The 21,638-nt window shown below is 36.8% G+C and overlaps 1 protein-coding gene across 2 annotated transcripts in view; it reads right to left on the bottom strand.

Annotated features, from left to right (window-relative positions):
* LOC131068561 (alpha,alpha-trehalose-phosphate synthase [UDP-forming] 1) overlaps positions 1-21,638 on the bottom strand; it is a 246,855-nt gene that overhangs the window by 75,526 nt on the left and 149,691 nt on the right. For both annotated transcript variants that reach the window (XR_009112026.2, XM_058003775.2), the window contains exon 9: positions 1,456-1,643. Coding sequence is in view for 1 of the 2 variants with exons in the window: in XM_058003775.2 (XP_057859758.1) it covers positions 1,456-1,643 (188 nt within the window). In the remaining variant the exon portion in view is untranslated. The remainder of the gene's footprint in view (positions 1-1,455; positions 1,644-21,638) is intronic.

The raw sequence follows: 21,638 nt of genomic DNA, 5'->3' as shown, positions 1-21,638 counted from the left end.
TAAATAGATTCTTAAGCTTACAAAGAGATCTTGGTGTCTCACATTAGCAATTTATTTCAGTGTAAGGAGGCATAATCACAATATTTATCATGGATAAACTTCAAAAATGAGTATACTAACTACCAATTTCATAAACCACGGAATCAAATGAGCTGGGATGCAACAATGCAGTTCAAGTATGCTTATAATTTGCCAGATATGCATAAGAACCATACTGACAATAGACTGTCACCAGCAATGGTATTATTTGATTCAAGCCATCAGCTAAATGTAACTACCAGATTTTTAAGATCTGGCATTTCAACATAATAAAGAATTCTTCAAAATTCATAAGATCTGAAACTTGTAATTACCTACTGTGAGGCCCTGAACAGCATAATGGAATATGAATTGTGAAGAGATAAAACTTGTCTCAAGGAATCTGATTTTCAGGATAGGGGGAATTTGGCACATGGTTTTGGGGATGGCAAAAAGATTTTCAGTTTTGGGGACAGCAAAGGCACAGCTATTAAAATAATATATTAATATGTAAAAATGAATATCGAATTTTTAAAACACTACTAAATATAGCCTAATCAAACAGTTAATTACACCAAAAACCCACAACATATCAAATGCACAAAAAATAACAATTGTCAGCAATTATAGTTACCCTTGTTTAAAATATTAATTTAATACCAACACAGAAAGCATTCTATATACAAGCAATCAAACAAACATTGAACAAGAGCAAAAAATAAGAAATGTGGTAACTACAAACACAAGCTGAATAGCTAGTTTAACCCGGATCTCCATTCCTCACATTTTTTCTAAAGCCAAAAACAGGCAAAATTAGGACATGTCTGCAAGAAGGCATATTCTATTATAGGTCACTTGTGTTGTGAACTTCTCCCTCCTTTCATCACCCTGGGGGTGCTTGGGAAGAGAAGACAGATAGAGGGGAAAGAAAATAGCTTAAAGTCAAGGCAGGATGGAGAGTGGAAGACTGCGCAAAAGGGATGGTGAGTAGGACAAGATGGCGAGATACTGGGGCATACCCTAGGCATTCCTTAATGCGGAAACTCATTGAGAAAACATCCCTGTTTTCTTCATTTTGGGGGGGGAGGAGTATGGGGAAGAGGACCTTTCATCTCTATCCCTAAGCTCTCAAAACATAATTGTTTCTGGCAATAAGCTAAAAAAAGTTAAAACCTAGATTCATGTCCCTGGGCTACATTGTGAAATATGGGGGAAGAAAAGCTTGCTAAAGCCTATCAATCATATAAAATGCCATCACATTTAGAAAGAATTTCATTTGCCCAAGATAAGCCATCCACCAGTGTCTCTCATTATATGAGAACCTATCATGAATCAAAGGGATTCCAATATATTACCAACAAAATTACAATCCGTGAATATAACCAACTAATAGGATCATTAAAGAGCACAAGCCCTTAAAACTGTAATTTCTCTTACCTGACAAATGTCTCTGCCCAGACCTGGGCAGTGTGAGTAGTAACATGGTCAAAGTTATGGCAGTGCCTCTCCTCGCGTTCCTCTGCTGACATATTCAAGGCAATGCCAATGGCAAGTGCCACCTCGGTGATATTCCAAGGATTAACAAGTATGGCTCCAGCTCCGAGAGACTGAGCCGCTCCTGCAAACTGTAAAATAAACTGTGTATATTAGAATTCTAACCATAACACCATAACCAGATCTTCAAACTAGACTCTGTCAGTATTGACAGTATTAATTGCAAAGAATTATAGGCAAAATGAGTATCCTGTCATAAATGTGTTGATTCAATGCATAGTTGAGGTGTCAAACTCTAAAAATTTAGGTAAGGATCTAAAAACTAGATTACAAAACTATATAGATTTGTTCTAACCACAATTCTTTAAAGCAACCACTGCTAGCCTTCAAATTAGTTCAAGACACTATACCAAGAGGCAACACTTCAAAAATTTATCCTTTATTTTGATTATTTATCAATTGAACTGCCAATGGAGTAACCACTCTCGATAACTTATTACATAATCCTAACATTTAACAAAGAAACAATAAGTAATTTCATGCTGTTACTTCTGTCCTGCATTTAGTCAGTATTCCACTGACTTCTCTTGGGTTAACTTAATAGTTACCAAACATTTACGATAAAGTTTAATTCATCCATACCAAATTGCAGCACTTGTATCCTCCATGCTGGGTTAATAATATCAAATTGTACTAATGTTAATTGTATTAACAATATTAATTATATTAGTAGTATAAATATTGAATTATACTAGCAATATTAGAATTTATTAGTAGTGTCAATATTGAATTGTATTAATTAGATTTTATTAGTAATGTTAATTATTTTAAGTATACTGAATTGTACCAATTAATGCTAAACAGCATCTTATGAAATCATTACCAATCTACACATTCATACCGTAGAGTTTTCCCAGTCAATATGGCTGCTGTGAGTTCCTTCCATAATTTCCTTCACTTCTATCCTGTTTGTGTATGTAATGTTGGAGGAAGGGAGGGTCGAAGGTATTTAAAACCATCGGCTGGCTGTGACTTCTTTCGAGACACGACTCCTTGGACAGCCGTTCTTTGGGTCATGTCTCTCCCTATTTCATACATATTAGTTTCCTTAATACAGATCAGTGTTTGCAAATTACCATTGATGCATATTTATATTAAACAAGGATATTAAATATAATATTAACAAACAAGGACATTAATAATCAACATTAATAAATAAGGATATTAATAATAGATTGTGAATAATTTTATTAATTGTAAGTAATAAAATATTAATAATAAATTGTGGATAACTCTTTAATATTAATTTGGGAATAATAATAATCTTTTTAATAATAATAAAGTACTAAAATGATTAAACTAATCCATAAAATGAACCTAATATAAGGGTCATTACAGATCAGTTCAAGGCAAATTGAGGGCAGATTTTTGTTGAAGAACTTGAAGGGATCTAGGGTAGATCCAACAATATCACAATCACCTTACTTTGGGAAGGTTGAGTAAGAGGTTGGAGCCTCTTACTCAAAGAGATTGAAGTCTCTTGCTGAGTTGGTGCTCAATAGACGAGATTGGTGTCTCCTATGGGTTGATACCTATGAAGTTGTAAGAAGTTTCCTATAAAAAGCAATATTTTACCGTGGTTTTCTCCCACAAGAGTTTCCATGTAAAATTGTGTTTGCGTCTTGTATTCAAATTTGCTAGATCTTGCTTGTGTGGATGTTTTAATTATTGCTTATGATTGCTAGAGTTTTAAATTGAAAATTCTTATACTGATCCAACTCCCCTCTGAATATAATTGTGTGTGTGCTTTCTTCAATTCATACCAAAGTTGATTCCTTCAAAAAAGCCTATCCACTTGAGGAAAAATCTCAAGAACACACATGACGAGCCAAGAAGGGTTTTTCTCAAACTGCGCTACATTGTTCAACAGAAGCAACTATGCATTTCGGAGCGTAAGGATGCACACTTATTTATATTTCACATAAGGATGTCATTGTTGTCATTGATGTCGAACCTTTGTCAATCTCATATTGCCCTGGTTGTTATTGGTGATCTGGATTTTGGCTAGGCTTAGTTGATGTACAGTTGGTGGTCTAGATGTTTGTTCTCTTGACATTATGATACAGAATTATCGATAGGTTCACATTGTGCTGATGAGAAGATAAGAAATGATGTTTCAGTATGTTTTCATAGGATTGGTGTTCTTCACCTAATTTGGAAGTACTTTTGTTGGTTGCTTTGGAGAAACTTATTGTGCACCAAAATAAATATTTGTACTGGATATGTCTCAAGAGATTATAAGTTGCTATTTTGATGAGACAGATGTCATAGTTCTCTTGGATGAACCACTTAAATTGCTTTTGGTCCAGATTAAACAGTGTGTTGTACAGAACAAGTTTTTTGTACCAGTTTATGCATTTTTGGTCCAAGCAGTTGGGTGTAAAATGTTTTTAACATTGATTGGAAGGAGTGCCGACTTGGTATACATCCTTTTTACCTTCTAGATAATACAGTTTTGGGTCAATGCTATGAACACATTACATACTCATTTGGCCAACCTAGCATTGGTTATTTTTGGATCCGAATGATATATATTGAGTGGATTGACTATGTTACATATGGAGATGAAAGAAGATGAAGTGGTGAATAAGAGATGGATACATAGAGCGAAATAAGTGGCCAGTAGATGCAAAGTGAGTAAGAGAAAAGGTTCGGAGGTGTACAAAGCAAACAAATGGGTATATTCAAAGAACTGTTATCTGCACTCTAACATATGCTTTTTGTATACAGTTCAATCTATTATTCCTATTGCTTTATGAGATCAGTTTTGTATCTTGCCCTGAAAAAGTGATCTTTAGCTGAGCGAGTCTCTTTGTGCATCTCAGTCAACAAGTTCAGAGCAGTAAGCTCTCTTTGGCAAGAAGCCTTGTCTATTGTAAAACTGTTACTATATATTGTGAGTTTAATTCTCACTATGGTTTTTCCCAGTTTGGGTTTTCCACATAAAAATCTGGTGTTATTGTGTGGATGCTTTTGATGTTACTGCTATTTACTTTCAGCTCATTGATATGGATGAATGATGAAGATAGAATCACTTTAATTGATAATATTTTGTGAATGCTGATTCAACCCCCCCCCCCCCCCCCCCCCTCTCAGTGTCCGGTAGTAATCAACAATTTAATGGCTCGTGGATTTGATATATGGCAATCAGTTGTGGACAGCTATGTAGCACCATCTACTCCATGTTGCTTGAAAATTTTGTACACTTGGGGATATATACAAAATTGTGGTTTCAACCACAGCGTGTGAGTAAAACTCTCCTAATTAAGGGAAGGCTCCCCCTATCTAACTACAACTTTGAAAATAAAATAGGATGGGACAGCAATCTTTCTTCTTCTTTCAAAAAAGACAATATCCTTTTCTCTTCACAGAAAAGTGAAAGAGATTTGATATAAAACAACAATAACAACTTTCGAAATGAAATGAGAGAAAGGAAATGAAGTTTCCTGAAAGCTCAAAGACTTTCGTCACTTCCTTCGGGATAGGACAGCAATATCAAGCTCAAAGACTTGATTATATGAAGTCCTATCTACCCTTTTTCAATACTAATTCTATCAAGAACAAATTATAACAGCTCAAAGACTGGAATATCTTATTCTTTTCTACTTAAAACAATGGGAAGTAGTATAAGCTCAAAAACTCACAGCTATTTCTCACAAAATCTGCTCCTAAATTCTCTTAAGAACAAGCAAAAGCACAAAGACTTACAGCTTCTCTCAATAGAATATTTATTTTAATCTATATTAACCTCAAATAATGGCAGCACAAAGACTGCAAATCAAATGTGATTAAGCTCTTTAAGAAACACTTGCAAGAAAGATAATATAGAACACAAACTCAAGTACGTAGCACAAAAACTCAAAGCTTGAGCAATTTCCTTCTATTCCTTTCAATTCTTGAATTCACACATGAAAGCTCAAAGACTTCTTTGCTGTAAATTTGGCAAAGTTTTTGCTTGCTTTCCAAAAAGATAAAAATTACAATAGACACCTCAAGTATTTATAGAAGAGGAGCTTTGAGAAAAAGGTGGGAGGATCCTAACTAACTTGAGAGATTCTCTCAACCACCAAGACTTGTTCAATAACTAACTAAGACTTATTCCAACTACAGTCCTAATTGAACACAACTTGTAGTTACCTTACATGTAATTACAAAAGTGCAAGTAATGACTTATCTTGCATTTTACAAAAAGGCTTTTACCTGTAACTTGTCAAAAGAAAAACTACAACTAAAAGATTACAAATGTGGAAAAATACAACTAAGTGTTGAAAAACACTTAAGTTGTAGCACGTGAAGACATGAATCCTTCAAACTTTTGGATGATCATTCGTAGTTCATCAGGATTTGGTTCATGGGTGTTCTTAGCAACAACCATGGTCTTCACAATGGTATCATGGCATCGGAGGAGCGTGGAGATGTTCTTCTCCAAGATGGACTGAATTTCATGCAAAAAGATTTGGTGTTTCATCAATATTTGAATTGAAGCAGCTGAGAATTGTTCGCTCCTCCATTCATTATGAATCCTCATCTGTAAATCTGCAGGAACTTCTTCTTCTGGTATCAGCTCTCCATCCTGACTTATTATGTTACAAGAGGCCTTTTCACAATGAGAGACAATATCTTGGAAAACTTCACCCCGTAATCTCATTGCATCACCAATCTCCTCAATGAGGGATTTAAAAACAAGGGCCTTATTTTCAAGAAGCTCTTCAAATTCCAAGTACATGACCCTGAAAGAGATGATGGCATGCTCTTGTAGAACACTCAACTGTTGTTGGGACATGGTGTGCCGGATTGTCAAACTATCTTCAACACTTTCCAGATTCTTTTTGAAAGTATTGGAAGTCTAATCCAATTTCTCTTCAACGATTTCCAACTTAGACATCATCTGAAAAATGTCTTTCATTACTTGTGCACATAGATCATGAAGTTGATCAACCCAGGAATCCAATGCTTGTACCTTCTAAGCAGCCCTTTCAACTCCACGAATTGATTCTTGGGAACCGGAAGAACTTGTGGGGTTACTCCCTTCAACAGCAGGTTTTGTAATTTTATGAATAGCTGCCACAAGTTGCCGGTTTTCCTCTTCTAGCTTATCTTTCGTTGCTAGAAGTTCATCATACCGTTGTACCAATGAGGCTACAAATTACTGGGCATCATGTTTAATCACCTCATGCGTTTGCTTACCCAATTCTATCCTTGTAACTTTGTAATCAGCAGCTGACATCTCTTCAAGTGGCTTATCTGCAATGGGTTCAACAATTTCAGCTACCTTCATCTTGTTGTTGTCAACAGTTACCCTGGAGATAGTCTTGGCCTTTTTAGCAACCTTGGGTCTAGACTGATTAAGTTGCTGATAATCAAAGGCATCAAGTGAGATTTCTTGCTTTTTCCTTTTTGGAGTAAAAGAACTAAGACATGGAGGTAAAGCCATCAACTCTCCTTCAGTAACAGCTGCAAGGAAAGGAGAAGCAGTTTTTGTTTGAACAACTGTGGTCATCCTGGGAGGAATATCTGTTTGGATGGCGACCACAGCTTGCTCAATAACCAATGGGCATGAAGATTGCTTCATAAATTGTTCAAAACCAGAAGTGGAGGTATCAATCTCTGACAGCTGGATACAAGCAGGAGTATCTTCAGGAACTTCCAACACACTCTCTTGTTGATGATCAGGAGGCGGCTCATATGCTGAAATAGGAATGGCATTCTAAGGAGACTCCTCCACCATTAAGTTAGGAGGAGAAAAAGGGGTCTCAATGGAAACTAAGGAAGGGATCTCATGAGGCGAATCCGAAGCTGGAGACTTAGGAGCATCATCAAATTGCTTCCCTTCTTCTAGATTATCAAGATCAATCACCTGAACATGGAACTGTGACTTTTCCTTCCCACGAACTGTTGCCTCCTCAGGAGGAAGCACTACTGCCTGACTAACTCGCAATTTGATCCTGGTGCCAGAAGATGATGCGCCTTCCTTGTTATCAACCTGAATCTCAGACTTACGTCCAAGAGGCCCAGTAGAATCATCTTCCTTTCCAACCTTGATTTTAATGAGTCTAACACCATTACTTTTCAGCCAAGCGTTGGTGTTAGCCAAGATAGGCTGAAATCTCTCAAGGATGGATGTGCACTCCTTGTGTGACCATTGGATTAAAGGACGTGGAGCTTCCTCAACCCTTCGTAAAATGTATTCAGGATAAGTACATGCCCATCATCAATCATCCCTTGTGCAATATCCACTAAGTTCAAATCAATAGCCTGCTCAACAGTAAGCCTGCAGTAATCCATCTTCAGAACCTCTGCTTCTGTTCGGAGATCTACCCATATATCCTCCATACGATGCAGGTGCACAAAGGACTTCTTGACCTTTTCCTTCATACCCTAGTAGTCAAAACCTGCCCTGGCTTTAAACCTTTTGAGTTTAATCTCCTGCATTTCGGTCTCCATGGCCTTGGCTTTAACAGATGTTACAAAAGAATAGCGGTCAATTTTCAATGGGTTTGTTGTGGAAATCCCCATTCCAACCTTATGTCTGACAGACTGATGAGTGTGGACAGCCATGATCTGTCTTCCCAACTCCATAAGAATGATCTTATCAGTTGGGTATCTAGGGAGCATGTATGGCTGCCCACTATAGCATCTGATTCTCATATAGGTAAAGGTCGGGAATTGAAGAAACAGGCATCCATACTCATTCACTCTTTCCCATGCCTCATCAGATACCCTTTTGTTCTTCAGAGTTCTGTCAAACTAACACATAAAATAGCCGAAGAATGCATCTTGAACCCTTATGAAATGCAATCTGCTAGGTCTCAAAGAAAACTGATCATAATATTCCCATACCGGTATAAGTGAGCGGTTACCCTTGGTAGAAAGACCAAGGAAATGTCTGAGTGACGCTGCCAAATATACTAAGTATGAATTCATATAAAAAGTCATGGTGGAAGGGACTGCTGCAAGTTGTTCGCACAAGGCATCGTTGATGACTTCTCCCCATGAAATGTGATGAGACTGCCTTATGAACATGATAAACTAGTACATCCATGGCTCAAAAACAATAGAATGTTCAAGGCCCATTATCCTACTGAGGAGAGTTATTATGTCCTCAATCTCCCACTTGAAGTCACAACGGTACAACTTGGCCCACCTTGAGAAGGCGGCTCGTGGCTCATGGATCCACCTGTTGATATGACGTTTGCAGTCCTTCTCCCCTTTCACATAGTACTCAGCTGCACTATCTTTGGATATTTCCATGTAAACAGGTGCAGGAGGTATTCTGAAGACTTTCTCAATTGTGTCTGCGTCAAGGCGGATTATTGCTTCACCATCATCGTTTTTAATGGTTCTTGTCTCCTTGTCAAAGTGATGGGCGCAAGCAAGAACAAATTCAGGTTCTAGGGCAGCCACTGGGAAAGAAGATGCGTGATGGATATGGCTGTCCAACAGCCGCTGCATATTGCTATCTTGTGGATCCTCTACCCTCTTGACAAATTCCGACATGTCCACATGCCCTATCTCTGTATCTCTTATGCGATCCAAAGGAGAAGAGACTTGAGAAGGTGAAACCTCATTTTGGTACTTGTCATATTTATACTTCATCTTTTTTGGAATTGGGGATGATGGCAAATCTGACATTGAAGGACAACCCAGAATACTGTGATGAAGACTTAAAAGTGTTAAGGCAACATCATAATCAGCTGCAACTAACATTTTTCCTTTTTCAAATGGGAAGAACTTCAACTCTTGCACTTCACGACTTTTGTGAGAGAAAAATGGGAAATAAATGGGAATGGGGGAATCTTGACTTTGACCAATTTCAGATCTTGGGGAAATTTTTTGCAAATATACAAGTTTGGAAGAGCGCACATGCAATCGGATTTTTAAAACCCGAATGCAAATATACTTGTAAAATGGTAAATGGAGAAATGGGTGAAAAATGGGAATTAAACTTACAGGAAATGACGAAAATGGAAAGTACGGATATGGGTGACATGAATGGATAAAAATGAGAAAATCCGGGAAAGTCATTTTCATGAAAATGGGAAGAACTTTCAACATGTAATCCGGTTCTTAAAACCCGATTTTGAAAGGATGGGTATTTCACATCTTTGCAACTTGGAATTTTAAGAATAAATGGTTAAATTCTTTTAACCGTAAGGGAAGTAACAAAGATTTTCATCCAACCTATAATCGGGATTTAAAATCCTGAATACAAGTAAAGAGGAAAAATGGGGAAGATCAATGCAATTCAAAATTGCTTAGGAAGGGGGAAAATCTCTCACAAAACCGATTTTTGGGGCAAGAACAACATATTTACAATTTTACAACTAGAAAGGAAAATAAGAAAACAAGAAAACAAGAAAATGAAACAAGAAAAGAAAAGAAATCATACCTCGTTTCAATCTGAAAATGCCTCTCCAAAAGATGATCAATCTTTGGAAGAAAGAAGAATAGCTCTTAAATAGAGACAATCCGCAATTGAAAACCCTAGCCACATTTTTTACCAAAACACCATAAGTAGAAAAACGTGGCAGCAAATGCAAGTTTGGAGGGCCAAAATGCCAAAGAGGAACCACGCCTAAGAGTCCCAAAGCAAAACGCCTAAGGAAGAGATGAAAACATGGCATCAAAACCTTCCAAAACGCAGCCTAGGAAGGATCACGTGGTAAAAAACGTGGCATCAAAGGCATCTTAAATGGCCCAAAGAATGACTGAAACTTCTCCCAACTTCAACGCCTAGGTAAGAGAGGCAAAAACTCCTTAGGAGTTTGCAGATTTGTGGAGAAAAAATAGCCTAAAACATGGATCCAAGGAACCACATGTTTGCTGATTTAGACCAAAAACCAGTAAATGTAAACCCCAAATAGCGTGAAAAGTGCCTGCAAATGCATGAGAATAGGATGGAATCCCAAACGCCTCTCCTTCCTAAAAAATCTCCACGAAATTCTCTTTGAAATTTTCAACAAATCCGTTTTTCTTGCTAGTCGGGTTTTTGAAAAAGATGAACGAGTTCGATTTTGCATGTATTGGAGAAAATTGGGTTTTTTGGATGAAATAGCAAGTTTAAAATTGCACTTTTTCATCAATAAGGCAAAATCGGGTTTTAAAAATGAAATTACAAGTTTAAAATCCACCAAAATGCACTTTAGAGAGAAAATCGGGGTTTTTGGGCAATATAACAAGTTTTAAATGTTACTTTATTTCAATTTTAGGCAAAATCAGGTTTTAGAGAGAGATGTGCAAGTTACATTTAACTTGTAAAGGAAAAATAAAATCCCTACAAGAAGTTTTAATAACTTGCACATATGTAATAGGGGTTTAAAAACCCTATTAAATGCAAAAACCATTAAAGTAGGGGTTTTAGAAGAGAATTACAAGTTTACTTGTAACTTAACCAAAAAATCCCTATTTTAACTGAAAAAGCCAAAAAGCATCAAGAGGGAAATAAAAAGCAAATTACAAGTTTTTATTTTTCAATAAAGTGCACTTGTAATTAGTCAAAAATTTCCCTACAAAGGCCAAAACAATGGAAATCATTAAAACTTGCAATTCAAGAGAAATTTCCCACCTGCAGTCAAGGAGGAAAAACCCGAAATTGAAGGAAAGACATAGCAAACGAATCCAGAATGCGACGAAATTTGAAATGCAGTTCGAGGATGGACTGAGGATTAAGCCAGTCCAAGGATTAGTCGAAATTCTACCTCGGAAAGCATGCCATAGAGTAAAATTTTCATTTTTTCACAAAAATTTCATGTAATAGTCCTTCATTTTTTAAAACAAAAATGAGAACAACACTCCACCAACGAACCAAGCCAGAAAAAGAGCATTCGAGAACAACGCAAAAGCTATGAATGCAATTCTAAGTGGCCTAATGGAATCAGAATTTGTAAGTTATGTTGTGCTCTTCGTCACAAGAAATGTGGGAAAATCTTCAAAAGACTCATGAAGGAGACCACAAAGTTAAAAAGGCCAAGCTCCAAACTCACAAGAGGAAATTTGAAAGCCTAAAAATGAAGGAAGAAAAAAAAGTTGTTGCCTACTTTCCCCATGTGTATAAGTCATAAACACTATTCCTAAGCTCTACAAAAGTACCTTTCCTAAGCCACCAAGACAAAATAAGAAAGATGTTTGTGACAAAAAGAAGGATGAACCAAACAAAGTTTGGAAAAAGAAGGAACAAGAGATAAAGGATAGTTTTATGCTTGTACAAGTTGCACTACACACTCAAGATGAGAGAAACCAATGGTATCTTGATAGTGGATGCTCAACCCACATGAATGGTGACAAGAGCAAATTTTCTCATTGAAGAGGGTGAATGAAAGAATAGTAAAAATTGGAGAAAATGATATGGCAAACATAAAAGGCAAAGGTACACTAAGTTTGTACAATGGAAGAACTGAAAACAAAAGTTGTCTTATATGTTGAAGGATTGAAGCATAATCTCGTAAGTGTGAGTCAAATGTGTGACCAAGGGCACACTTTCACATTTCATTCCAAAGGGTGCAAAATTTTGAAAGATGGAAAACTAATAGCTGATGCCTATAGAACAGATGGAAATCTCTATATTCTTAATGAGGTCATAAGTGAAAATTGCTACATGGGGCAAGAAGATGAGAGTTGGTTGTGGCACAAGAGGATGGATCACCAGAACTTTGATAACATTGTGAAGATCAGCAAAAGCCAGCCATAAGGGATATGCTGAAAATAGAAAAACCTTCAAACACCATGTGCAAACAATGTCAATATGGGAAACAAACAAGGATAAGCTTCAAATTGAATGAGTATTCTACATCAAGGCCTCTGGAACTTGTTCGCTTTAATTTGTGTGGGCCCACGAGGACGAAAAGCTTGCAAAGTGAGTGCTATTTCATATTGTTAATTGATGACTATTCCAGAATGACATGGGTAGCCTTTCTCGAAGAAAAGTCTGAAGCAATTGAGAAGTTTAAGGCATTCAAAGCCTTAGTAGACAATGAAACAAGACTGAAAATCAAGTGCCTTAGATCTGATAGAGGAGGATAATTTACCTCAAATAAGCTTGAAGAATATTGTCAATGGCATGGGATAAGAAGACAATATTCAGCTGCAAGAACTCCACAGTAAAATGTAGACAAGAGAAAGAATAGAACCATCCATGGTATGGCAAGAACCATACTCAATGAATCCAAAATAGCTGATACCTTTTGGAAAGAAGCATTTCATACAACTGTTTACATCTCCAACCGAGCACAAATCGGGGTAAATAACAACAAAATTCCTTATGAACTTTGGAAAGGAAGGCCTTCATCAGTAAAGTATTTTGAGGTTTTTGAAAGCAAATGCTACATAAGAAGGGAAGAGAAAGATTTGGGAAAATTTGATTCCAGAAGCGATGAAGCTATCTTCCTTGGATATTCCACAAGAAGCAAAGCTTGCAAGTGCTATAACAAGAGACTGCACAAAGTTGTTGAAATTTATATGGAAGGATGCCACAAAATTCACTACTAAACATGAATAAAGACAAAGGTGGAGCAGTCATCCTATCGTCCAATAAATGGATCAACTATGTCATTGATCATGGATCCCCCCCATGCAATAGAGTTGTGTGAATTATCATTGAAAAAGATAATTTAAAAATGGGTTTGTGTTCTGTATATGCTCCAAATGAGTACAAAACCAGAATAGAACTTTGGAAGTGGATGTTTACCCTCCCTGATGTGCATTGGGTTGTAGGTGGGGATTTCAATATGGTAGAACACCAAGAGGACAAAAGTGGAGGTAGCAAGTTTGAATGGAAGAGAAATGAGAAGCATTATTGGTCAAAGATGAAAGACAAGCTAAAGTTATTAGACCCACTAGAAGGAAGGAAACAAGAGCATAAGACTATCTAGTACACATGGTGTAACTTTCAGCAGGGTAGGAGAAGAATCTACTGCAAAGTTGATAGATTCTATGTAAACAAAGATATGTTTAGTTTCAGTAAAGATGAGCATGGAAGCAGCATTAAAGTCCTTCCATACATTCTTGCTGACCATCACCCTATCCAGGCTAAAAAAGTATTTAACGAGGACATGAGGATCTTGCAGAGTAGAGACTGCAACTTTTTGCTCAATACTAATCTGCTAAAAGATGAAGATTGCAAGTGTGCCATATACATGATTAAACAGTTAAAAAAATGGGGAATGAAGGATAGGATGGCTGTAGACAGATGGGAACAAAACATCAATACTTGGAAAACCCCATTCCAGACTATTGTTAAAAAGAAAGAAAAAGATTATAGGATTGAGGATCAACTCAATGAGGAGCTCTTCCTTGTTGAGGCTCAGTTACAAGATAATCCCCAACCAAGGATCTCAATGATAATGTGATGTCCGGATCTAAACGGTCCAAAAATGATGATGCCCGCTTTAAAATAGAATTTAATAATACATAATAATATAATTAAAATATATATATGTATATATAACTAAATAAATGAATAGGGTTAACTAAATAAAATCTTAATAATAATAAACAAACAAGATTTAATATATACCTTATTGGCATAACAATGAAGACTTATCATACCTGAAGGTAATTCCTATTGGCTACATCCTATTGATTAAGCTATTAACAAACACATAGTTAGTGGCAGACCAGATCATGTCAGATCTGTCTGCCTTTGCAACCATTAATTATTAATACATACATTAAAAGAAGGACAGCAGTTTGTACCAAGGGAAGTTGATTTGTATAACATTGACTAATATGATTGAACAGCAAAACAATATGTAATAGCCAAGTATCAGAGTTACGTGGAAGAAGGATAGTAGTCATACTTGGCAGGCAAACATATTGCTTCTATATCAGCTGTTAATAAGACAATTCGTAAATAAAGAAATATACAAAGAGAGATCGAATATCTATTAAGAATCAAGAGACTAATTAATGAATTAGTCCTTGTGCACAGGTGTTAGCTACTGCCAAAATTAATCTCTATTTTGATAGATAGTGGCATTCTGAGATATCGTGATTAATAGGGGATCCATGAGGATAGTGATTAAAAATGTTTAAACGGTTATCACCATATTAGTAGTAATTGATTAAGGAAGAACTGTTTCTAAACATTGATAGCAATCACGATAAAGGTGGAAGACAAAACACAGAAATTATGGTACGATCCATTAGTTTGCAAATGATGCAGCTTCATGTTAAAGACACATATTAAGGTCGTACACTAGTCAAGCTGACTAAACAACAATTCATATGTTCAAGATAGCCAATTTCGTTATGAGTCAAACTGACTAGGCTATGGTCTGAGTCTTGAGAGATGCAATGCACAGCAAGATAACGATCTGGTTAGCAATCTGAAGCAGTGTCTATGTGATTACTAATAACAGAGATCAGAAACGCATATGATAATGAAGAGAATATAATAAATAATTTAGAAGTATATAGATAGTGGTTACCATTAATATGGAAAACCAATCAATATTCAGATTGATGCATTAAGGATTGAAAGATGCCGACTAGGAGATGACTGAATTTCTGATTTATTTTGTTGCAAATTCAATCTCTGACCAGCGTATTGCAGCTTGGGGTTTTGAGGAGGTTTTGAGTTTTAATGCGTTTTGGGGGTTTTTAGATGATAGAATGTATGATGCAATGTAGAAATGCAAGCAATGACAAATGACAACTATTGAAACTAAATTTCCGAATGTCTGATTTATTAACAACAAATAACAAATGCAAAGAATAATTGAATTTCAACTCTAACATGCCAAATTGACCTACCAAGGGTCCAATGCCTTGCCTGGAAGGCTTCTTTATTGACTTTATTGAAGGAAAATACTGCTACAGGAGCTTCCAAAGTGCACCAACAGCTCCAATGAGTTTTATTCTTCTAAACAATAATTATCAAAAACAATTGAATGGATGGCTGGCAATTCTAAAGCTTATTCTGAAATCTTGCTAGGAGAGATCACCAAATTGACCCTATTTTCCCCTCTTATTTTCTGCTATCATTCAAATGTGCCATAAATTCACATAAGAGATCATTGATCTGCCCTACTGACCTCCCAACAATGATTTTCCAACCAATAGCTACTGCTAAATTCCCTTTATTAATTTATTTTCATCCCACAAGCTGATTGGGATGGTACGGCTAACCTAGGAGAGGTACGGCTGGCATGAATAAACAATAACTTGCTGAAAGTGTCAACCAAAGTGCTCAGATCTGATTATCAAACTGTAACCCTGCTGTAGCTGCTAACAGATACTAGTTTTTGGCCCTTATTGGCAAAATATGAACATTCCAGGCAAAATCGGTAGCTTAAATATGAGAGGGATTTTGTCCTCACCCAAATCTAAAGGTTTCCATCTCCAAATTCAATTCAAACACCTGCAATAGATGTTGCAGACCTGCAAATAACAAATGGCTCTCAAAAATAATAATTTCCCAATCATAGATGTGCAAAATGAGCTCCCAAACACCTTTTATTTTCAGCCCAAAACTTAATTTCGAATTAGGGTTTCATTTGCCCTTTTTAATAATAAAATAACATTATTTTATTTGCAAGACAATCCCTTTAGAAGTTCAATTGGCTAGAGGGGTCAATTATTCATTGAATGGGGCCAAAATCACTTAAACCAACTCCTCCAAGTTGCCACGCCTAGGAAAGGTGTTATGGCTTTTATTTAATAATATAATAAGATAAGTGATTAATATAACCACCTTTTTATTATTTAATCAACTTAGAAAATATTTTCTCCTATTTTATTCATCAAGTGCTCAAATAAACTCAGAACTGTAAACCGATTGAAGCCACCTGACTGTGGATAATGCCTGAGCCACATAAGCCAACTAGTACTTTTCCCCTAAAATCTAGGGATGCTCCTAAAAAGTAGGAGTTTGACCCTGTCAACCTGAAACTGAACCCCAATGGTCCTCCTCTGTTGTGTGCACCTCTGGAAGGTCTCTCAGTGAACTGGGAGTTCCTCCTAAAAAATAGGAGATGCACTCAAAGTCTCCAAAACGTTCCCAGAGGTCTCTGGATGCCCCCTAGACCCCTCCCAGTCAATCCCTAAAAAATAGGGATCCCTCCTAAATTTTAGGAAACTGATGTCAACTGCTCCAAACTGCCTGAAAGGCCCATACATGACTCTCTAAGCCCCTGAGTGGGTTCCCTCCACGCTCTGTTGGCCTATGGGAACCAGATAATTGACCACCCTACTAGAAATGTTGTCATTAAGGAAGGGTAAAAATTGGGGACATGACAAGGATATACATAAAGCATCAACTAAGTGCGAATACCAAGGTTAACATAATCTGTTTACTTAAAAGGGCTTACTCTCCAAGTGATGTGATTTGTAAAGACTGAAGGACATGACTGCCAAGGATAAACAGTCCCATTGAAAGGACATGGCTATTGATATTAGATTTGTTCCCCGCCTATATAGAGGGAGGTATTTTCTTTTATTTGATATCAGTTATGGAGCAATCAAGTTAAGGAGCAGACCCATTGGCTTGACGCACAAATACACGTACTATAACTCAGAAATGACACCTTAAGGTATCCACTTTTGGTCAAATAACCAGATCGCTTCAACATAAAAGATTCAATCAGAATAGTGATATAATCATCCCATGAGTGTTAAGCAATACATTTGAAACGACAATGGTACATTTTGGATTAGACCATCATTGATCATCCCCACTATAAAGGATATCATATCAGACAAGCAAACCAAAAATCCTGTAAGATCTTTACAAGACCAGACCACATCAAATGCGTCACACATATACATATATTCAGATTAGTATAATTCTAACTGCATATACACCAAGATAAGTTCTATCTTCCAAGTTATTCTTATAATTTTTCAGTTAAATGTTACAATGAAATGTATTCAGTTTTGATAAAATTATACTTATCAATATATTACAACTCTCAACTCAGTTAGAATTGTTGTCTCAGGAATAAAATTTTGTAAATCTCAAAAGGGGACATTACAGATAAATTAACAATGATAAAAAATGATCTTAGAAGAGTATAGTCCAGTAGAATCCAAGGACTAAGAGTTGGATCCAAAGTGAATTGGATGCAAAATGGGGATAAAGGGTCAAAAATGCTTTTCAAAATGTTAAGACAGAAAGAATTCAAGGAAAGAATAGACAAAACTTGGGATAATGGCAGAACAATGCTAGAACAAGATGATATCAAAAATGCTTTTTAACAATTCTATGAAGGGTTGTTTACTATAAAATATTAAAAACTAACAACAGTAAGTGTCAAGAGGCTAGGGAGATATGCAAGAATCTCATCCCTAGAAAAATTCTAGGGACAAGCAAATACTGGATAAAGAAATCACATTAGAAGAAGTCCAATTGGCAATCAGTCTCCTAAACAATGACAAATCACCAGGGCCTGATGTTGGGATGAGTAATGCAACCTCCTTTGAGCCATAGTCTTATAATTTTTAGTTTTAATATTTGTTTTGATGCCATGGATTTCATATTCTGTTAGTTTTGAATATTTTTGACATTATGTATATATTTTAAGTGTATTATTTCTTTCAGCTACAATTTGCATTTATACTTGTATGATCAATGTATACTTGTGTATGTGATCAAACTAGCTTCTATTTGACGATATTATTTGGTCTTCAAAGCTTATTTATTGAAGGGTGCATGAAACAAGTTTTAAAACCTAAAAAATCTCTGAATTCCTTGGCTTTTTCAATTTGCCAAGTTTTTGCGCTAAGTCGGAGTTCAAGTCCAAAATCAGCTTGCCAAGTCTGAGGCAAGTCTGAGTCTCGTAACTATGATAAAACCTATGCACTATTACAAAGTTTAGGAATAAGAACTTGTCTAGACCTAAAAAAAGGGTTGCCAAAGCAGCAAATAATGGGATATATTAAAGAACAAGAGCATGCCAACATTATAACCCTGTGCACTACTACTAGCTTAGGAATAACAATTTGTGTAGGGTCAAATGAAAAAAAGTTGCTAAAGCAACAAATAATGGAATATATTAAAAAATAAGAGCATTCCAACATTGGAATATCTTCATACAATCCATTGAGATAACTGACCCAAAAATATTGTCCAAGTCATAACAAACAACACTAATAATTGGAATGTAGCTAGTTTAATAGTGAATGCTTGCAAAATATTGGTATAGAGATTGAGTGGGTCAACAAAATATACATGGAGGCTGAAAAGATTCAAATGTTTGTGACAAATCATCCTATATAACAAGCCATCTTTAGCACCTCCAACTTGAAAGTTGTTCAAAGTAATTTAAATTTTATTTTTTGGTATATTTTTTTTAAAAATATTTTATTACATGTGACATGTCATCTACAATTTAATATTTTAATGTGTTTTATTTTGTAAACCATGTTAAGTAGCTGAAACTCGATTTGCATACACACAATCATCTAAAGATGACTTGTCAAGGTGCAAGAGGCATTAAACACAATAGTCATCAAGACTCTTTTGAGTGTATGGAGCCAATCAAATAGAGAGAACCCAAAATATCAAAGCTTTTATCCTAAATGATGAGTGGTAGGCTCATGTGTAATATGTTTTGATCTTCACTGAACCCATCAACAACATAATTAGGTATGTTGATATAAATCGCCTATGTTTTGGTGAAACTAATGACGGCATGGACTTTATGGCTGAAAAAATAAGAACCATAATAGAAGTCAGAAGCATGACTACACAAAAGAATTTTTCAACAAGATACAAATGATCATTATTGACTGTTGGAACAAGATAATTGTTATCACAAAACCTTGCACCCTTGCTAAGCCATCAACTCAGCAACCTTGTGAAACATGGAAACAACCCCGAAGTGTGTGACCTTGCGCAAGGGGGGTTGAATCTCCGGAGAAGGCCGGCTTCCTTCTCTATCAAGGTGCAGGTGTTGAACCAATTCAACATTTTAAAACTAATTCCTAAGCCTATCCTAACAACTTGCAGGGGTAAGGGGAAGAGAGAATGCTTGAAATAGAAGGAGGTGATGCACGAAGAAGAGATTGTTCCTCTCCCCACCGAGATGACACAAAGAATTAACTGAAACACCCAAGAGATGCATAAACTTCAATTGCATGAGTGACTCCAATGCATGTATGGAGGTTAGAATTCTCTAAGTGTCAAGAGGGGAGAAGGATTCCCACAAGTCATACTCAGAAAACAAGTTAACACAACATATATGGAGAGAAAAGCCACAAGACATACACCTATGATGAAGGTAAGAAAACATACACAACATACATAGGTTGAAAGAAGGCAAGAATGGTGATTTTCAATTAATTATAAGGCCAATGGCCAAACTTACAGTTGCATAAATGCAAGATAAATACAAGAGAAGTGGGAGAGCATGGAATAGCTCAAGCCAGCAGGGAGAGACTTTTACAATGAGGCTTAACAGCCTTTATATAGAAAAAATGGTTACAAGGGTGATCATGAACCCTGCATGTCAGTCTGGAAGTGCAAGGAAGTGCATGCACTTGACTTGTACATGCAAGAAACTTAGCCATACCCACAAAGGGAAATCTTGAAAAGGTGGATTGACTAAACTTCCAAAGTCAAACATGACATAAGTCACCAAGCATGGCCCCGTACCTCCCTTGATGGAAATCCTGCCAAAAACATTTAATGCACCCTTGTGAATCCACAAAAGAAAGTGCACAAGTCACCAAAACTGTCGGAGCATTAAAAACCTTGAGTGTTGATCACGCCATCTGGAAGTGTCACCAGTCGGAAAGAAGTCTGGGGGCTCCGGAAGCTCGGGCTCCCGAAGTGGGAAAGACAAGGAAGGAACCTCGGAACCTCAGGGTTCCAGAGTTCCGAGGAAGAGGAAAGAGACACAGCAGGGAAATACGGAACCTCGGGGTTCCGAAGTTCCAGGTTAGAGGAAAGAAACACAGCAGGGAAATATGGAACCTCGGGGTTCCGAATTTCCAGAACTGAAAAAGGGGCTAAGGAAAGAACTTCGGAACTTCGGGGTTTCGGAGTTCCGGGATAGAGAGAGGAAGAGAAGGAAAGAAACTTCGGAACCTTAGGGTTCCGAAGTTCCGAGGAACTGCGCAAAGGAACTTCAAAACCTTAGGGTTTCGGAGTTCCGGGAGACAAGAAAAGAAAGGGAGAGAAGGAGAGGAACTTTGGAACCTCGAGGTTCCGGAGTTCTGGGAAAAGAAAGGAGAGGCAGCAAGGGAAGGATCTTCGGAACCTCAGGCTTTCGAAGTTCCAAAGAAGGGAAGGGGAAGGGAGAAGAACTTCGGAACCTCAAGGTTCCGGAGTTTCGGAGAAACTAGAGAAAAGCTAAGGAAAGGAAGTCGGAACCTTGGGGTTCCAAAGTTCCGGAGCAGGAAAGAAAGCGGCTAAGGCAAAGAACTTCGGAACCTCGGGGTTCCAGAGTTTCGGAGAACAGAAAAAGAGGACCTAGGAACTTCCAACAAGGCAACACTTCAAACCATGATTCCACTGCTTTAATCCTTGATCAACTAGGGCAGCGCCGGTCCATGGAACATATCTCTGATCGGTTCTTACTAATGGACCAAGGGTGTCATAAAATGACAACAATAACCACAACCTCACATCTCCTAGCAATGTTTCAAAATATCGTAGATCAAAGATTATTTATCAAGCGTAGCACCATATAGAGATGAAGAGGTTGTTGTTGCTACAAGATTGCATTCAAAGGAGCATTCCCAGATGTAGCAACATTGCAGTAGCATGTAAACTTGAAATTTTGACCAAAAATGTTCATTTCATGATGTGGTACAATTTTCTTGCAAATATGAAACAAACAATCACAATCAATAAGCCCAAATGCAATACTTCAATAGAATTGTCTCAAACGATATCCAACATTTTATCCCCAAATCCAATCATAAAAAGCCAAGTCGGCTTTAATCCTTTGGATCTCCAACACCAAGGATTTCATCCTTGAATGCCTCAATCTCCAAAATGCAAGGAATAATAAAATGACAAACATAGATATGTTGATGTGAGCCTTGACCTCTCCTTTATAGGTGCCTACTTTGGGCCCTCTATTTTATTTTATTTTTATTCAATTTACTTTTAACTCCAAGTATTT

The sequence above is a fragment of the Cryptomeria japonica genome, chromosome 11 (genome assembly GCF_030272615.1).
Source record: "Cryptomeria japonica chromosome 11, Sugi_1.0, whole genome shotgun sequence".
Taxonomy (NCBI): domain Eukaryota; kingdom Viridiplantae; phylum Streptophyta; class Pinopsida; order Cupressales; family Cupressaceae; genus Cryptomeria; species Cryptomeria japonica.
This window is presented reverse-complemented; position numbering and strand designations above follow the sequence as displayed.